Source organism: Oreochromis niloticus, linkage group LG20, assembly GCF_001858045.2.
Source record: "Oreochromis niloticus isolate F11D_XX linkage group LG20, O_niloticus_UMD_NMBU, whole genome shotgun sequence".
Taxonomy (NCBI): Eukaryota; Metazoa; Chordata; class Actinopteri; order Cichliformes; family Cichlidae; genus Oreochromis; species Oreochromis niloticus.
Window position 1 is genome coordinate 17,831,573 of NC_031984.2, and position 18,441 is coordinate 17,850,013.

Here is an 18,441-nt window from a genome sequence, read left to right on the forward strand (position 1 = left end):
TGTGTATGTGTGTCTGTGCCTGTACTTGTGTCTGTGTGCGAGACAGAGGAGCTTTACACGTGTGTGGTACAGTACAGCCTCCTGCCTTGTTTCTTGCGCCTTGGGGAAACACTGTCAGTCAGTCAGCTGAATGACAATAAAGACAGAACAAACCTCCCTTTAAGCGAATGGAAAGCCCTGCTCTGCTATTAGTAGGTTTAAGTTAGAAGCTAGGCAGGCCCTAGTGTCAGACAGCTCTTGTGATTGGTTAAAGCTTTGACTTATCTGATATGGAGTGTGTCTTTATCACACATACACAATGAAGTTACACTGGGAAATCTATGCCTGCACACAAACTCACTTGGCCAAGCTCACATGGGCACACATGGAGCTATCCAGAAAAGATTTTGTTTTAACAACATTACTGATTTGCCTGGGACTTAGCTGATCACCACAAGGTGAGAAAATAAGGCCGGACATAACAGAGCAGATATAATGCAATTAGCTGTTTTATGATTGTATTTATAAAATAATAGTTCAATGTTTTATTCAATACATTCATTTGCTTTAATACTAAAAAGTGCAGATTGATGCTCGTCTTAGATCTGTGTGGTTTTAAAGTGCAAGATTCAGGATATGTTCAGCTAAGTTTGTCTGCTCTGTTGATTGCCATCTATAGAGTTGATTGTTTGCTGTGGGCAGACAAGTTTAAGATTTGTACAAACTTTGCAACTTTATTGTTACAATAAGATGGTGGGATACACATCCAAGCTCACTGCATCTGGCTATTTTTTGGAAAGAATAGGATCCACCACGTACCTTTATAGAAAACCCATCAAACCCTAATTTACTTTTGAAGTGTTTTTGAGATATTGGTAGGCATCTTATAGCATTAGAGAGGCTAGCTGTTCTCCTTGGGCCTCATTCACCAATATGTGTATGTATGTGCATGGTATGTTCCTACCCTGTGCAAAAAATAACTGCACATGCAAAATTATTACCGTGTGCACTGACCAGTTTTGTTCTTACGACCATGTGGGTGTTAGTGAATCATTCTGATCAATCACGCCAAATAAATCAGCATGCTCATGCAGTCTGCATACTAGCTGCATACTGTCACGCCCCCCGTTTCTCTATAAAAAGAAACACGTTTACCTCGGGGTGAAGGGAAGAAAGTGGATGTTGCAAGAGAGAAAACTGCAACACTAAGAAAAAAAAAGAAGGAGAAGGTCTGAAAATGTGGTGTCGGTGTTGGATGCCAGGAAAGACATACCTTTCCAAAGTGATGATGGTTGAGAAAAAACAAACAAAATAAAACCAAGACTCAGGCTTGGAAAAAAAAGACAGAGGTACAGCATATCGTTTACCCTGAAACACTCACTTTGGCTAAAGAACAACAAAGAAGATTTCTGACAGTAAAGATGACATAGAAAAACCGATCATAAGAAAAAGATGGTAACTGGTGGAGGACAAGAAATACCTGATCTGTGGGGATAGACAAGAAATTCATGGCAATTATTGAAAAACATCCATATTCTTGAGCATTAAGACGATAGGATTACTAAGTCTGTCAAATGAACACATTGGCAAAATTGCAAAAATGCACCGACAGAAGATGAATGTTCTGCAGGTAATGATGCGTTAATATCTAAACAGTGATTCAGTCAGTTCATTTCAGTGATGCATATACTGGTCAAAGAAATATCTGTTAAAAAATGCTGTGATTGTTTGGAGTCTCCTCCTTCCTCTGACACTCAGTTAAGTTTAGTATAAAAGTTATAAGTCCTACAAATACGATATAAAATAAGGCCACCCACAAAAATACCTTAGAGTTGCAAAACTGACACTTTGCCTCTTTTTAGTAAATATTAGCAGTAGCTTTTTAAATCCAAAAGCGGGATTGTGATAGATTTGTTTGTAGAGCACAAATAATTTCATGCACATTTGTGCGTGAAAGGTTTGTACTCATGGTTTACTCACAGATTTGTGCTTGAGCTCTGATTCTGAATGAGGTCCCTTGTTCTCAGTTGTTATTCTAAGCAATCAACCTGAGTAGAGGTTCACACTTTATGCACAGATATGAGACAGATATTGTTATTATATCGAGTGTAGTCACCCTCCATCGAGTTTTACGAAACACACCTTGGTACTTTGGTATTTTTTCTATCTGTCTGTAAGAGAGATAAAGAAACAAACAAACAGCACTGAAAATATACGGCCACCTCAACTTGGCATTAACGTTAATTTACATTCTTGCTTCTTTTTGATGCCTTTGCAAGTCTTTGTTTCAAGACCGAATGCACTTTTCATCTTCTTTGTCTGCAATCACACAGCCACCTGGTCTCCCGCACTCTTTTCCTCTCCGTCTTGGTCTCTCTATCTCTCTCCCCCCTCTTTCTTTCTGGAATGCAGTGGTGGCCGTCTGGTCCTGCTCATCTCTGGGAGCAGTCAGCCATCTCTCCTCGTCCCTGCTCCAACTCTAAACATTTGGCTAGTTTTGGCAGATTTGTTGATTTTTGTCCCCTCGTATTTTCCCTCTTGTTGCTGTAAAACTGATACATACTCTTTCAATTAGACTCCCACCACCACCCACCAGTCAGAGCACTAGTGTGGGAGTGGGGGTTAGCAGAGTAAGTGCATTGTATATTTTATTAGTGAAGTGAAAACACACATAACCTGGTCTAGTTCTGGGAGAACCATCTGCTGTCATGGTTTTTTCTTGGGAAGCGCAGCTCAAGGTTAGCATGTGAAATTTGAAGCTCACAATTTACATGTAATGACCTATATACATAAAGCAACTGCTCCAAAGGAACAAATAAGACAGTCATGCAAGTTTTATTTGTGGTGGGTTTGGATAAATCCTACCTTGTAGATTAAGATAAATAAAGGCTTAAATCCGTCCGAGCATACAAAAGGAAGCGGATAATAGGTGGATCTTGCATGTGGCTGCAGGTTAGCTGCTACAGGTTAGCATGGAGCTAATCCAAACCAAGGCAGCCAAAACTAGGACCTCATAAAAATAAATTTTACCCACATTTAAAGTTAAGACATGGCTTTACCCTCTCAACTGGCTTTGCAGAAAGCTTACCAAATGTAGGCTGAGCGTGTGTTTTATGTTGGACATAGACATTTTCCCTACCTTCTTAGCTGTAAATAACACATGACTCCAAGACCATAAATAATAGTGTCACTCAACCATGCCCCATTCTCATGTCCTCTGCTTGCTCTCACCACAGGCTTCTAGTACTGCCTAGACAGGGGCCCCCAGACTTGTGCTGCACCTTTACACACCCACAATCAAGAAACCACCATAAAATGCCCTAGGAATGTTTCTGCAGAGCCGGACAGTTAAGTGGTGGAAAGGCATGATCGCAAACTGGAAGACGTCATAATAGATGGTTTGGGAGCAGATATTAGTGGACTCCCCGTGTTCTTGCAAACAAAATACACCATACATGCACATATGGAGATGAAAGCACAAATGCATTTATGGACAGGCAAATACATGCACACATGAATATGCAGCACATGCACACACTGCACTTAGGGGTAGACAGTATTGATGGTTCCCTTGGGCATCGCACAGACGCATCTGTTTCTGTCCGGCTGACTCTCCACACTCATAATTTCAAGTAAGTCATAACACAAATTATAAACACATATCCCTCAACCGTGACACCTAGGAATAACAACATGCAGTGCGCTGAGCTGATTTAGGGTATGCTGGGACTCCTAAATCTTTACCTTTGCTCCTTTCTTCCCTTCCTCCTCTCCTCTCCTCTCCCCTTCTTTTCTTCCCTCTTTACACTCTCTCATGCAACACAGGTGGCACTCAGTCTTGTCAAACACGTACTCCCTTTCTTCTGCTACCTTCATCTCTTGCCATCTTTTTTATTGTTTGTTTTTTTTTCACTGACACATTGAGTATGGCATCCCTTCTCTCCAACCCCACGGTATCTCTTCACATCAAAACCTCACTCTTTGATGTGCCTATGTGCGAACGTACCCAGTTTCATGCTCACTCTTAACCCCATCTTAACCCCTTTTGTCTCCCAGAAATCTGCCTGACCTGACAGTGTACCGCGTGCCTTTATAAAGCGCTCTGAGCAGCAGCTCCACCTCGAAGATATCTTCATCACCTCTTCTGTCTCCTTGTGCCTCACATCTCAACTTCTTCTTCTTTCACTTTTTCTTTCTATATTGTCTTGCCCCCTTCCCCCCCAACACACACACACTTCACATCACACAGTCATGTACTTTAGCCATCCATCTCCCACCTCTGTAGATTCAAATGTCTCAATATGTCCCAGGGACCATGAAGGTTCAATTGGAATCACATGTTGTAGCCGAGCTGAGAATTTCACCCCTTATAAATAAAATGTCAGTTCAGCTGTTCTGCAGAACCTCGCATTTTTTCTCACAATACCAAAACTATAGTTGAGCAATGGGAGATCTTTATTTAAGGCTGCGCAGTTGTTTGTCTGAGCATCGTGTTTATCATGTCAGCTAAAATACAGAGGAGCTTTTTGACACCAGGGATCCAGCAGTTGGATTTATACGTCCTTTTATTAGCGTACCTCATGACCTTCCAATGCTTGGGGTTTGACTTTTATGAAGACTAATCACAAGTTTGTCATGAAAAACCATTTCATTGTCACCCTTTCAATTGGGGGGGAAATGAAGATAATCCTTTGTTTGTCTGGGACAGGCCAAGTCAAAGTTAAGCAGGGAGTAAGACAAGAGAGGAGGAAAGAAAGAGGGTTCACCCACTCAAGATCAGCCAGCAGATAGAGTACGCGCATCTGTCTTTGTGTGTGGGGTGTGCTTGTGTCTGACAGATGAATCCTGTCTTCTAGATTAATGTACATTGCAGGTCTGTTCAATAACTGAGGCCAAATGGCCACTTAAATTAGATGTGATTAAATACTCCAGTGTGATTCAGGTTCAAAGACTGTTAGTAATACTAATCAGCACACGCACACACACACACAGACACACACAATCACCGACTGAGGATGTGGGAGACAAGGTTTACAGGCAGACTAATCACAATAATGCCCCTTTTTTATTGTTTTAGGAAGAAATCGCTCAGCAGAATCCCGCAGCACCACTTAGTGAGCACCCACAAGGAGACGGCACTGTAATGCGCTTTGTTAATTTAGAGACTGGAAACGATTTAGCTTGCATTGAACCATGGCAGCCACTTTGGTTCAGAGGTTTCATTTTGTTGGGCGCAGAGCATCTCGGGTTCGATCAGCAATTTTCTCTTGGGACGTCAGTACTGTGTACTGACGTAGGGGAATGCAGGTGTAATGAAAGTGACAACTATTTCCTCAAAGACAGCAGCATATGCCACGCTTCAGCTGTAATTTCACACACACTGTAATTATATTTGAGTTAAGGGTTTCATTGCTGCATTGACATAATGTCTAAAATGGCTGAATTTAAGTAGAACTGAAGAGAATTATAGGACATTTCTTTAGATGGAGTTTTTTTCTGGAGGAAAATCCATCCTTGTTATTATTATAATAACAGAAAACAAATATTTATTCAACAGAATAAATGAAGTGCTCAGAAAGTGGTGGCTCTCTGCATTTTCAGATACATTCACAAAAAAGTGGGGTTGATTCCCTGGACTTTTAAAAGCGCTCTCCTCTTGTGCCATCCTGGCTTTGCCCTGTGTTTCAACTATTTAAACTGTAGAAAGTCCCATTCTTAATGGTGGCTATGCTGTGCAGTTAAAAAGCAATAATATTGCATTTAAGCATTCATGCTCTATTTACTGTAGCATTTTGACCTGTAAAGATAAAATTCTGCAGCTCCGTCTGTGTGAACTTTATCTTAAATGAGAAAGGAGGAGTTTGCTGTGAGGCTAGTTGGATGTGGTTCAATATTTTTGAGCTTCCATGTCTGGCAATGTGGTGTAAAGATGGCCATCCTGCATGTAGGCTTTGGCCGTTAATCTGACACAGTGTTTATGATCAGTGACATATTGTGCTGCATTCCTTGCCCATATATGACTCTGTTCATCACCTCTTCACTCTATTTAACTCAGCCAAAGAAAAAGTAGTGAAATGGGCACTGCTGTTGTGCCATTCTTTAAAATCCAAAATTCATCAAGTTTGTTAAGCTTTGAAATGGTGAACTGTATGAGGATGGATTTTATAAATAGAGTATTCTATATGGACTTTTTATGTATTTATTTATTTAAATTTTGAGAATTCTTTAGCTGATTTAGACTGAGAATGGCCAACTCAAGAAAAATAAGCCTGCAGTCTAAGGCACTTGCTCTGGTACAAGTCTTATGTAGGTGTGTGTGTGTGTGTGTGTGTGTGTGTGTGTGTGTGTGTGTTCCCATTACAGTGAGCATTAAAAGGAAAAACACTGGAGGTGTGGGGAGACGAAAAGTGTCACTTTGGTCCTGCGCTGTGATTAATGGTGTGATTAGCTGCTCCAATCCATGTCAGAACCCACATGCATGCACACGCAAACACATGCACAACATACAAGTACACACCAATACACAAAGAGCTATTAATGGCCCTGAATGGGAGAATCCAGAATCCAGATGCGGCATGCAGATAATTGCACTAAAAACATCAAATGTGGAGTCCCAGGCCAGCAGGACTTTATTCTGAGTTCAGCGTGTTTATTTTTCGTAATTTAGTTATTTCTGCAGGGACTTAAATCATGGAATAAAAACACCCTAATGCAGGTCAATTTTTAATAAAGACCGAAGTGTATTTTTAACGCACCCTCCTTTCTCTTCCTCTACCTTTCACCTCACACAAACCCACAGATGACCTCGGCGTGCTTGTTTAATGCCCTCTTAATTTCAAATGCTCTTTAACAGTCTGGAGAATTCATCTTAAAATAACTTAAGTGTCTACACTGAAGGAATGAACCGGTGATCTGGTGTGGTCTGATGATCATTCAGACAAACTTTTCAAAAGATGAAGACAAAAAAAAATCATAAAATGAGTTAAGTGTATTTTGTAGGAAAGTGTGTTTCGACATTCTTTTTTGCCATTTATCTTTTATTTTTGTCAAAGAAAACAACATAAAGAGCCAAAGCAGAGGTTTTTCCATGGCTGGCTGACTGTGAGAATGTATATGCTTCTGAATGTTCTTACCAAAATGGGAAAACAGAATTTGTTAGTCACAAATTTAGATTAAACACATCCTGCTGATGACTATGATGAAGACAGTCACCACTGATCCTCCCCAAAGACACAGACTTTATGCAAGATCAAGCTCTGTGGGATTAAATTAGTACATCTGGTTGTGTGTATGATAAAGTTTGGTGGTATGTCCTCCTCGCCCCCCCTGCACCTGTGGACAGTCATTTGAAGCCACCCCCTCTGTACACAGTCACAAACATGCAAACACACACAGACACTGTGGGAACCAGGGGTGACATAAGAAAGATGTCATATCCTCCTCAGTCTGCTCCATTACGTCCTATTACACTATTACATGCTCATGAGTCATAGTAAGGTACCACAAATACTACACTTAGCAGACCACTTCAAAGATGTCTGCTTCTTTTCTGTGGAATCTCTGTCTGAGTTTAAGGAGCGCTGGAATTAGTGGGCTTCCTGTGACATCTCTATATGCGCACAGACCCACAGCTGCGGTAGAGCTTCCTGTAGTCGACACCTGTCTGTATTCTAATTATTAAAAAACGTGACGTGACATGCTGTTAACACTTTACCCATCAGTCAGTACAGTCCTTTTCCTTTTCTCACCCTGTCAGGCAGCAGGCTTTGCTTGCAGCCATCAGTGAAAAGGATGCCAACATCGCCCTGCTAGAATTATCCTCCTCCAAACGCAAGAAAGCCCAGGAGGAAGTGATGGCTCTGAAGAGGGAGAAGGACAGGCTCATGCACCAGCTCAAACAGCAGGTAAATCCACCATATTTAACTACAAAGCTATTTGTTTTGCCTTTTGGTCACATTTTACAACAGATTCTGGCATTGCTAATCAAAGCAGGGCTACAAATTAAAACCTGCTGTAGATCATGATCGTTTACATTAGATTCAAACCTGCTGCAGATCATGGTTGCTTACATTAAAGCTACCTCATGGGAAGAGTTTAGAGTTTTAAAACTAGGAACAGATAGATGTTAATAATTCCTGGTAGTTAACGGAAAGTTCCACGCCTCTAACCACACTTATTGCATTTAGTCATCAAAAGGAAAGTCACTCAAGCAGAAGCTGTGATTCCAGATCCAGGCACGTAAACACATACGCAGAGCTGTTCCCTCAACAGTCATGTTGCAGCCCGAGTGATTACATGCGCTGAAGTCGCACACGTATGTTTGTATCACCGGTGAATCACTAGCAGACTTTTCTGTCTGACATCTTGCGGTGAAACAGAGATAAATCCCAGAACACACGTGTACCTACACACATTCACCTATTTCCCATCCTACCCAGGCTCGCAGTACGACACGGGACTGAGAGAAGTATGTGGATCATTAAGGTCTAGTCAGACCACATCAGTGACTGATCTAACATGAATGTTAATAGTAATGAGCTAACAGCAGGGAGTCCATATATACGATCTCCTGAGTCACAGGGGCTTCTGGGAAAGATGGTGCATTTAAAAGTCAACAGATGCAGTGGCTGGTTGTGCATTTAAGTGCAAATCTATGTTTGTTTGTGCCTCGTAAACGGGAAAGAGGTTCGGGGGGGGGTGCAATTCCATTTGAGGAATTTCAAGGAAAGCCTATTATCTGTTAATCGCCATTGGATTCGTCATGTTTTCCCGTTGGGTAACTAGCAGTTACAGTACACCTGATGATGCGATGAGCTCTAATTGCAACGGTGTGGTCTGTAGGCCTAGGGCAAGAACAAAGGGGTACAAGTGAAGAAGAAAAGTGAGGGAAAGCTGATGACGAGGCATTCCACATGCATGCTTTCTTCTATTTCGTACATGCAACTAGTCTTTACTTAAAGTCTTTAAACATGCATGCGCATGTAAATTGTAAATATTGGAGCTAACTGCAGTGCTATAGACACAGAGCAAGAGCTCTAAAAATGCAACACCTTCTCATTTATTATGCTAGGGAGGTCGTAAGGTAAGTAGTTCCTGCATTACTTTGGTTCATTCCATTTTGCAAAATGAGCTCTCTGGAGGTTATGTTCTTCAACATCACACACACACACACACAAGCTGTCTGTCCACTGACCCATTGACACACATATCAGGATAGGGTGATGTGCCCAGGTCCTTAACTGCAAGTGTCGGAAGGAAACTGACCAGGAAATGCCAAAGAATTATGGGACTCGAAGTCTCTTAGGAGAAAATTGATCTTGACACAGCAGATAGATTTACAGATAGCTTTGCCCCGTCTGACCTCCCCATATCCCTCTTTTTCAAGATCTACTACATATGTGTGTATGTGTGCGTGTGTGTGTGTAAGGCACGTGCTCGAAGACAAACTTTTCTTTCATTGGACTTGCATCCCTTTGAGGCAAAGACCTTTTTCAGCACAGACGAACCCATTTGCAAACACAGAGACACACACGAAGAGTGTAGCGCTAAGATTTGTGAGGAGAGAGTCTGAACAAATGTGTCCCCATGTGGGAATACTCTGCAGCCAGGTGATAAATGGCCACACATCAGTGGTGCTGTGAAGCTGAGAACAGAGAATTCTCATGTGTTTCTGTGACTTCCTCGCCTTCTTTTTTTTTCTTTTTTTTTTTTGCACTTGAGCATCCATCCTCTCATTAAGGCTGACTTGTGTAAGACTATTTGCCTGCCTAGAGCTGGGTCCCTGTTCTGTTTTTACTAATGTTGCACATACGCAAATACACCCAGATGCTGATAAAAAGGAGCATGTATAAATGTTGTGAAAATGGTGCAGCCTTTCGCCAGCTGCCTGTTTATTTAAGTCCTTTCTTGTCAGCCTCTTGTGTCCATATGTGTTAACACAGCCTTTCTCTAATCAGGGCAGGACTGTGATTTACGGAGGGCTTGGATTGAGGTTTGGGATGCAGCTGTGAGCACAGCAGCCGTCATCGCAGCGCTTGGCCCAGCAGCTGCACGTTATAACACATGCAAAAAAACACACACACTGCACAGGTACAGCCCACGTCTGTTTTGGTTAGAGGTGTCAGTAAAGAACTCTATCCCCCAGTAGTGCCACCTGTGCCTGTTCGAGACTGCCTGATCTACAAGCAAACCTGGAGGCCATTACTGTGCTGTTTACCTTGCAAAGCTACTAATTAACACTAATTAAAACACACACATTCAACCTCTCAGGCATTTTATGTGTGGACACCTTCTTTGCGCTTGCATGCAGGAATGCATCAGTACGAAGAGAGCAGATGAGTGACTTTTCTTGTCTGTGTGTGTGTGTGTGTGTGTGTCTGTTTGGATAAACTTATATGGCCACATGTGGGCTGTCCTGACCACACAACCAGATTCTTCCAGAAGCAATTCATCACGTCATTCGTTGGTGTTTGTGTCTCAGGTCATTAAATATTAAATATGTGCTCTCTCTCACACACACACACACATGCACACATGCACACACAATCTTAGAGTTCTAGCTTCTACCAAATATGGTTGTTATTAGATGAAGAGGAACAAATAATAAGGTTCCTATTAAATTAGCAGCAGTGACAAATACATATATTTCTATGTTACTCTTTTTGCTGCATATCAGTCTTGAACATTAGAATAAGCAACACAGATTTTAAACCATGTTATTAAGTATTGTGGAAGCCATATCAGTGCAGTAGTTTCATCAGCTGCAGCATATATGATAGTCATTGTCCTAGCCTAAATGACAGGTGTCAGCTCTGTTGAACTGAGACCAGTCCTGCCCAGTCACACCTGCTAATGTCAACACCTGAGGTCATAGAGGGCTGTACACCTCAATCTTGCCTTTAACACCTCTAACCACTGGTCTGGTGTCTACTTGAGCCCTCCTCCTCCTTTTCATCTGTACCCTTGTTGCCTCTCTCACCACAGTGTCAGAGGTTCTCACCTTATCTGAGCTGCTCTTCTGCGATTTAAACTAATTGCTAACCTCTTTAATGCCAGCCACATCCGCTCCTGTGATCCTGACTGGCTCGTTTCCTCAGTCATTAGGCCTCAGCTTCTTATCTCAGCAGCAATGTCCCCAGGCCTCTAACTACTGTAACACCATCTCCCTCCTATCTTCACAGCTGACTCAAGCTTGTTTTGCCTCTGCCTGCCATGACTGTCTCTCATTTAAACAAAGGGGACTGTAACATCTTGGATGGGAAACATCTTCATATCTTTCAGTCATCTTCATCCCACCTCTGCAATCATGTCTGCCCTCAGAGGAAATATCTGCAGTTAAGGGAATAAAGCTGAGCCTGTCAATATATCTGCACCCACTCTGTCTCTGTCTATCTATCAGACAGCTGGCCTCACTGCAGTCATGCTGATTGTTAATGTTAGTCAGGCTAGGCTGTTATCTCTCTCCAAAGCAATGATGTTGGCAGCATGACAGCCTATTCCACGTTCACACAAATACACACAGATGCACATAAACTCAAACAAAGGACACTTAGTCATACCCATTTACAGACATGCAGAGAGATGCATATTTGAGTGTAATTTTAATCAGTGACATCTAGAATGAGGTTGCTTCGTGCAGGCCAGAACGGCTGTGGCCTTGGGCAAAACACAAAACACTAACTAACTGTTCTTACTAGGATTTGTGTAATCCAATTAAATGATAATCTACATTATGGATGACATTTGACAGACTTATGACTTTTTCATCAGGCGCTCCGACTCACTCAATTTATGACCTGTCAAATGTCGTTAGCGGCAAAGTTTGTAACATCTTCAACGGTTTTCAACACCCCCACCCCCACCCAAAAAAAAATCCTCAACCTAATCAGTCTATGACCCAGAGAATATTTTCAAAAAACAAATGAGCACTGCTGCGGAAAAATGGCCTATTCTGTGGTTGTTATAATTATACGTGTTAAAATTTTCGTTGTTTATCTCTGTGTTTTGTTTTGTTTTTTTGTTCGCAGACTCAAAGCAGAATGAAGATGATAGCTGATAACTACGAGGAAGATTACATCCATCCCCAGCATCACCCTCATCATTCGCACCACATGCACCCAGCAAATGTCCATCACCGAAGCTTGCCAAGAGCACCCCCCCACGCCAACCACCGACCCCCTATGGAGCAGGTCAGCATGAGCACACTCGTCTAGAGAAATCAGTTCAGTTTGAGAGCTGTTTACACAGGTTGACGTGACGTAGGCTCTCGCCTTCATGATTTTAAAAGCAATTTAAATTTCATATTTGTCATTTCACCACGAGTCAGTTGTGGTTAGAACTGACAGCATGAAATTTCCCTTTTCTATTTCCCTCAGTCTTTTCTCTCTCAATTCCATTTCTTCTTGCCAAAATTATTTATATCATTTAGAAAAATAGGCCTGAAGGGGACACCTGCCAAATGAGTGTTTTTGATTGAAGGTATTTCTATGTGAGATTAGTTTATGTATCATTTATCTCTCACTCACGCTCATATCCAGCCTTGCCTGAGGACAGACTTAATTTGGTTGTTTGAACAGCGTTAACGGAGAACAAACTGATTCTGTTAGTAGCCCAGAGTTTCTGTATATTTCCCTGAAAAAAAGTCTAAATGTGCATAAGCATGTGCTTGCCTGTAGGTATGCATTCACAGACGCATGCAGAAGTGCACACCTGAGCCTTTGTTGATGTTATGTAACCACACGAAACCACTAACAGGAGAGATGAATCTTCAAAGAAAGACGGAGATGATGACTGCCACAGCACCGGCTGATAAAAACTTCTTGTATTCTGCATGTAATTTAAACTCATCACAGCTCTTTTCAGCCACTGATTGGGGGGGATTCCAAACTCTGAAGATGTATGCGCGTGGTAGATTGTGGGAGGGTTAAGATGAATACCTGGGGATTTCCACTGACTCGAATTTTGTTTGTTCTATTCGATATGCATTATTGCATCTTTATATACTATACATATTTCTCAAACCTCTTTCTAAAATGGAATCAACCATGCACTGGGCATCCCCTGCATTCAGTAACTAAACACACACGCACATGCTTCAAAGAACACAGCTGTATCCATGCGTTACCCCACACATACCTAAGCAATATGTAGGGATTTGAATACATTTTTGCTGTTAGCGCCTATGAATCTAAAATACATTAGTTATATATTATATATACAAGTCGGACATGCAAGCAGTTGCAGTGTGTTCAGTCTAAATCTATATTTGAAGAAAGTCTATAGGAATGTAGACTATGTTCCACTGAAACCACCTTGTAATCCCACAAGCACTACTTTAACACCTTGCTTGTGTTCTCTGTGTTATGTTATATTTTAAATTTGCCTTGGTAAAATATTACCACACTATTAAACCACATTGTTTCTTTGTATCACTTGCAGCCACAGTAGATTTTCTACTAAACTGTGAACAGCAGGGGTTTCGTTTTTACTATCACACATTACTCCACGTCACTTTGTACTTATAAATATCTTTGCCTCAGTATGACTACCCAGCGCAGTTTTACTGCAACAGTGTTTATAGTGTTTGACATATGAAACAGTACCTCTCTGCAAGTGATATTTCAACTTTTTCAAGCTGGACTGAAAACAGCTTGTGAAAAAAGTATTATTAGGGTTTCTGGGAAATCTTGTTAAGAATGTACAGAATAACAAAATAAGTCATAAATCTGTGGCAATTGGCTGGATTATGCTCACTATTAAGGGGTGAATTTTTATGTCTATACAAGAGAACCGCGATGGCTCATCCTTCCGGTGTGGCGTTTGGGGGAAAACGAAAGCCGAAGATTAAAATGCAATGTGCAAGAATAAGAAAAGGAATAGGAAAATGTTCACAGAGAGCAGATTAGACCTTGGATTAGAGCAAAAAAATCGTGAAATGTGTGATAGCAGTTTTCTCTGCTGTAACGATGAAAAATCATTCTCTGAAGTTTGGAAACTAGTTGTTGCCGTTTCCTTGGAAATGTCTGTTCTTGCGAGCTTTGCTATTCAAACACATTTTAATGGTTTTGCAAAGTCTGACGTCAAACAGATCACCGCGTTGTGTAAACTTTGTAAAAACTCACTTTAAACTAAAAGTGGCAGCATGTCAGGCCAGTTGCAGCCCACGAGACAAAAGAACGCAGTGGAATGGGAGAAATGTCTGTCTCTCTGAAATTCAGATGCTAACTTCTGGCCTCAGTCATGACTCAAGGAAAATTTAGCAACACCAGACGCCGTCGGTTTTCAGTGTCGTGACAGGACAGGGCACTAGCAGAAGGAAATCGCGGGGGACGCGTTTTATATTTTGAAAGACATTTCCAGTTTTTAAAACGCTGACGTTACTTACTTAGATCCTGATTTTACTTGGATGCTGATAACGATTTAGCCAGTGTGCAGACCGTCCAGCTGCAGATGTTTTACAGAGTTCATTTCCCTGTTTATATGTTATTTGTTATTGTTGCACATCTGCTCCAAGTGTTTTTTCTTTACCATGTTTGAAAAAGGATGAAGGATAATAGCCTTGCTAGGGTTGCTTTCCTTTTCTTTTTTTATAACTTTAATTGAAAAAAAAAAAAGATAAATCATGTTTAATGCTAGTTTTTTGCCCTGGTTGTATTGCCACAAAAGAGAAACATGAATGTGTCAATCATGACTATATCTTCACCTTCCTGTTCTGCATTTAGGATTTTTTTTGTACCCTTGTGTCAAACACACAGTTTAAAATGACAAGCAGACCCTGTTGACAGAGGTCAGATATGCCACCTCATTGTTTTTTCCTCATTTCTGATCTTTGACCTTATGGGAAACTTTGGCAATTTACTTGACTTCCCTGAGGTCATAGTGTTTATCTCATTGGTCTTCACATTTCTTTTGCCTCCTTGCAGTTTAACTGACATGTTTAGTTATGCTTTTTTTCCCTTAAAACATTTTGTTCTGTCTTTCTATCTCACCTCTAGTTAATATTGTTTTACCTCTGCTCATGATTTATCCACTCCACCAATTTCTGTCTTTTCCTTCTTTAATGTCATGTGACATCTCTCTTTCTCCATTTCCTTCATTTCCTTACTGTCCCTTCTTTTCCTCCGTCATTCCCATTTCAGTTATAATAAACAAGTGTGGCTAGGTCAGTGGTTCAGTCCGTTGCCGGGTCCAGGAACGCCACTTGAAGGATGATTGATGATGATAATGATAATGATGATGAAGAGGCTCTCCGTGCTCACCCTAGAGACCACAATGCTTTTCCAAGATACAGCTAGTGCCATGAATAACATACCAGTGACCACACATGCACTTTTTTTTTTGCATTTGCACGTGCTCACACACAGACACATACGCGCTGCAAATTTAAGACGCGTGAGCACACATCCATGCGCTGGCATGTTGGATACACAAACACGAGAATACACTTTCAAGTTTTCCAAGGAGCCAAAACCACATCTCATTCAGATCTCATTGCCACAGTTATTAAGTTCAAACCAATCCTCTAACTGTACTCCCAGGCCCCTACTTAATTAGTAATGGAGTTAGTGAGAGGACAAGTGAAAAATACTCTGAGGTGACATGCACAGGATGTGGATTTAGCACCCTAGGTTTGTGTCTCAGCATGGAGTCTGTGCAGTTTGACGGGCATGTTGCGTTCATGTTGCTCTCATTTAGGCATGCCAGCACCGCTGCCAGATGCTTGGCAATAGCCTCGGAAGGAAATAGAAAGCAGCCATAAAGTGTTTATCAGAGACAGAATTATACAACCTTTTCTTTTAGATTGTTGTTCTTTATTCTAAGTCCTAACATGCTGGCTGCTTCAACTTTATGAGAAGTAGCACATGGTATTTGGCCTGTTTGTGTGTATGTGTGTGTGCGTGTTTAACCTGGCAGAATGAGTGGTTATAGGTCTGGCTCTGTTTACGGGGCCTGTCACAGCCATTCACTGCACGTTAGCTTTTAGCACGTAGCATGTTCCATTGAAAGGCCATTATATCTATAGCTTAGCTGCTGAGATGTAGCCTACTGAGTTTACCGAGCTTGTCACAACTACTCAGTTCAACCAAAGCCACCATGGAGTACAGCCAAGACTTTGTATTTTTTTTTTTGCTGGAGTGTCACATTAGCATAGACTCTGCGTTACTGAAGCCTATTTTAGCATTGTGCAGGCAAGGGTTTGGCTATAGTGAGCTGCCAGGTCATGCTAACTATCATATTGTAAGTGTCTAAGTGAATTAGCCTTCTGGTTAGCAGGACTCTTGTCTGCACAGTTTCAGTCTCAAGGAAACACCTTATGTGTTTAGTTATCGGTTTCTAACAATCACACTGAGGAATGGTGATATCATGCACAGCTTTTCTGAATGAGAGCATGAGCAGGATTGTTTGGATTTTAAGTCACAAGGGTTTAAGGCTGGACAGAAAAGTTAGTTAATGAGACTCAACCCAATAAACCAGAATTTGTGCAATGAAATGATGAGGAGATGATAAGAATGATGATGCATGTTTTTAATGTTTACTCACAGGATGATGAAGAGGGAATATGGGCATGATGACCACCAACATGACCACCCACATCCGTTTCTTCACAGTGAGTTTCCGCACAGCTGTTGTTACACCTTAGGCTATTTTTAAAGTTAATATTAGCTCTTGCCAGAGTGTCATACTGTACATGTGTTCCAGATACTTTAATGATCGTATACACAATAAGCTTCTTCAGTAGGCTTGAGTAACCATTAGCCAGGAACACTGATGATACCACAATAACCACAGCATTACCCAACTCTGACAGAGGAGAGTGTAATACAGCCCGACTTTTCCATTGCTTGGGGATTTCAGTTGACTAAAGAGCGTTGTTTGATTCAGTTTTACGGCTGCTTTTCAGAGAAGTGTCCATATGCTGATTGTGCTGAGTGTGGCGCATGCACTCTGGGGCTCTATAGGTAACTTTGTGTTATTAGACCTATATACACCCAGCAGCCTAAAGCGAACATACCAGGGCCCATAGGTGATAAAAACGACACAGTGAGAAAAACCAGAGATGGATGAGTCTGTCTCTCCGCACCCCACTTTTTCAGTCATAGTAAAGTTTTACCGCACCACCCCACCCTATTGTGTGCCAGTGTGTGGGGTAGCTAATTATAATACAACACAGAACAGTCATGAAAGTTTTTTTTTTTCAAGGCTGAAAGCTAAAAAAGCATAAAATGAAGAATGTCAAGTCATAAAGCATAATTCCTGTTTGGGGAGTTTTATATCGAAGCCCCCCCCCCCATGGGCTTAGGGTCCCTTTGAACACAGACGTGCAGAAAGGGGTCTGTGCAGGGAGGTAATGGTTTGCTTCGAGCTAATACATGTGTGTGTGTGGTTTAAAAGAGACATATAAACGTACATATGAGGGACAACAAAGGTAGGGAAAGCGAGATGAAAAAAGCAAAAGGGCCCTTATGTATTTATGTGGGAATGGGAGAGAAAACCAGGCTGCATAGTATACTCATAGTTTCCAGTGCATCTCATTCCTTTCCCCCAGTAATCCACAGGTGGACCATCACAAGCAGACTCTGCCTCTAACCTCAACAACTTAGAAGTTGTGCACTTTGCCCTAGCACTGCTTTTGGGATTAAAAGTCCTATAGCGTGAGCAAATGGTTTGCCTTTCTGCAGTGCAAAGCGTTTGTGTCTTCAGCCACATTGTTTGTGTGCGCATTTGCAAGTGCGTGTGTGTGTGTATGCATGTATGTGTGTTCAAGTGAGTGTTGGTGAGCTATACAGTGGCGGAGCAGCCCACATAGCCTATAATCCAGTCCATGTGTGCTGAGAATGCAGCAGTGTCAGGATTCACCGTAATGAAACAGACCACACTGCCCCCTTTCTCCCTCTCTTTCCATCTCTCCATCTTTTTTCCATCTCTCCTGCTCTCTCCACCTTTCTTAGGGTTTAACTTTGCCCTGCTCTAACACATTTTCCTTAAGGTAAATCTGGAATTGGACCCATGATTAGCCTACTGGTTTAGTATCTCCAATCAGATATCATGATCTTCTGTGTATACATGAGTGCGTGTGTATGTGCACTTGTGTATTAGTTCTTCTTATCCTAATCTAATAGAATAAGCCAGGCACATTAGCCTTTGGTGCAGAGTGGTGTTGTGGCTAGCGATATCAGTGCTGCTCATCTATCCACTGCTGTTATTCTGGCAGTGCAAAGCACGAGCGCAGCTAACGTGTATTAGCCATCCTCTATGGGAGAACAGATGGGAGCTATTCAGTGGTATGTAGCTACAGCGCAATAAGGCCAGACCTAATCCCCATATCCTGTCCCTGAGTGAGCCCTCCCTAATATGAGCAAACAGAGATGACAGCACCGATAGACAAATAGCCAGGGATCTGTGTGTCTGGGCGCTTGTGTGTATGCTAGATTTGATTGGTGTTTCTTATGGATAACCTTGAGT

The 18,441-nt window shown here is 41.6% G+C and overlaps 1 protein-coding gene across 12 annotated transcripts in view; it reads left to right on the top strand.

Annotated features, from left to right (window-relative positions):
- LOC100695931 (ELKS/RAB6-interacting/CAST family member 2-like) overlaps positions 1-18,441 on the top strand; it is a 155,025-nt gene that overhangs the window by 101,423 nt on the left and 35,161 nt on the right. For all 12 annotated transcript variants that reach the window (XR_001224690.2, XR_003215694.1, XM_005477984.2 and 9 more), the window contains 3 exons: positions 7,736-7,883; positions 12,006-12,167; positions 16,521-16,585. Coding sequence is in view for 10 of the 12 variants with exons in the window: in XM_005477984.2 (XP_005478041.1) it covers positions 7,736-7,883; positions 12,006-12,167; positions 16,521-16,547 (337 nt within the window). In the remaining 2 variants the exon portion in view is untranslated. The remainder of the gene's footprint in view (positions 1-7,735; positions 7,884-12,005; positions 12,168-16,520; positions 16,586-18,441) is intronic.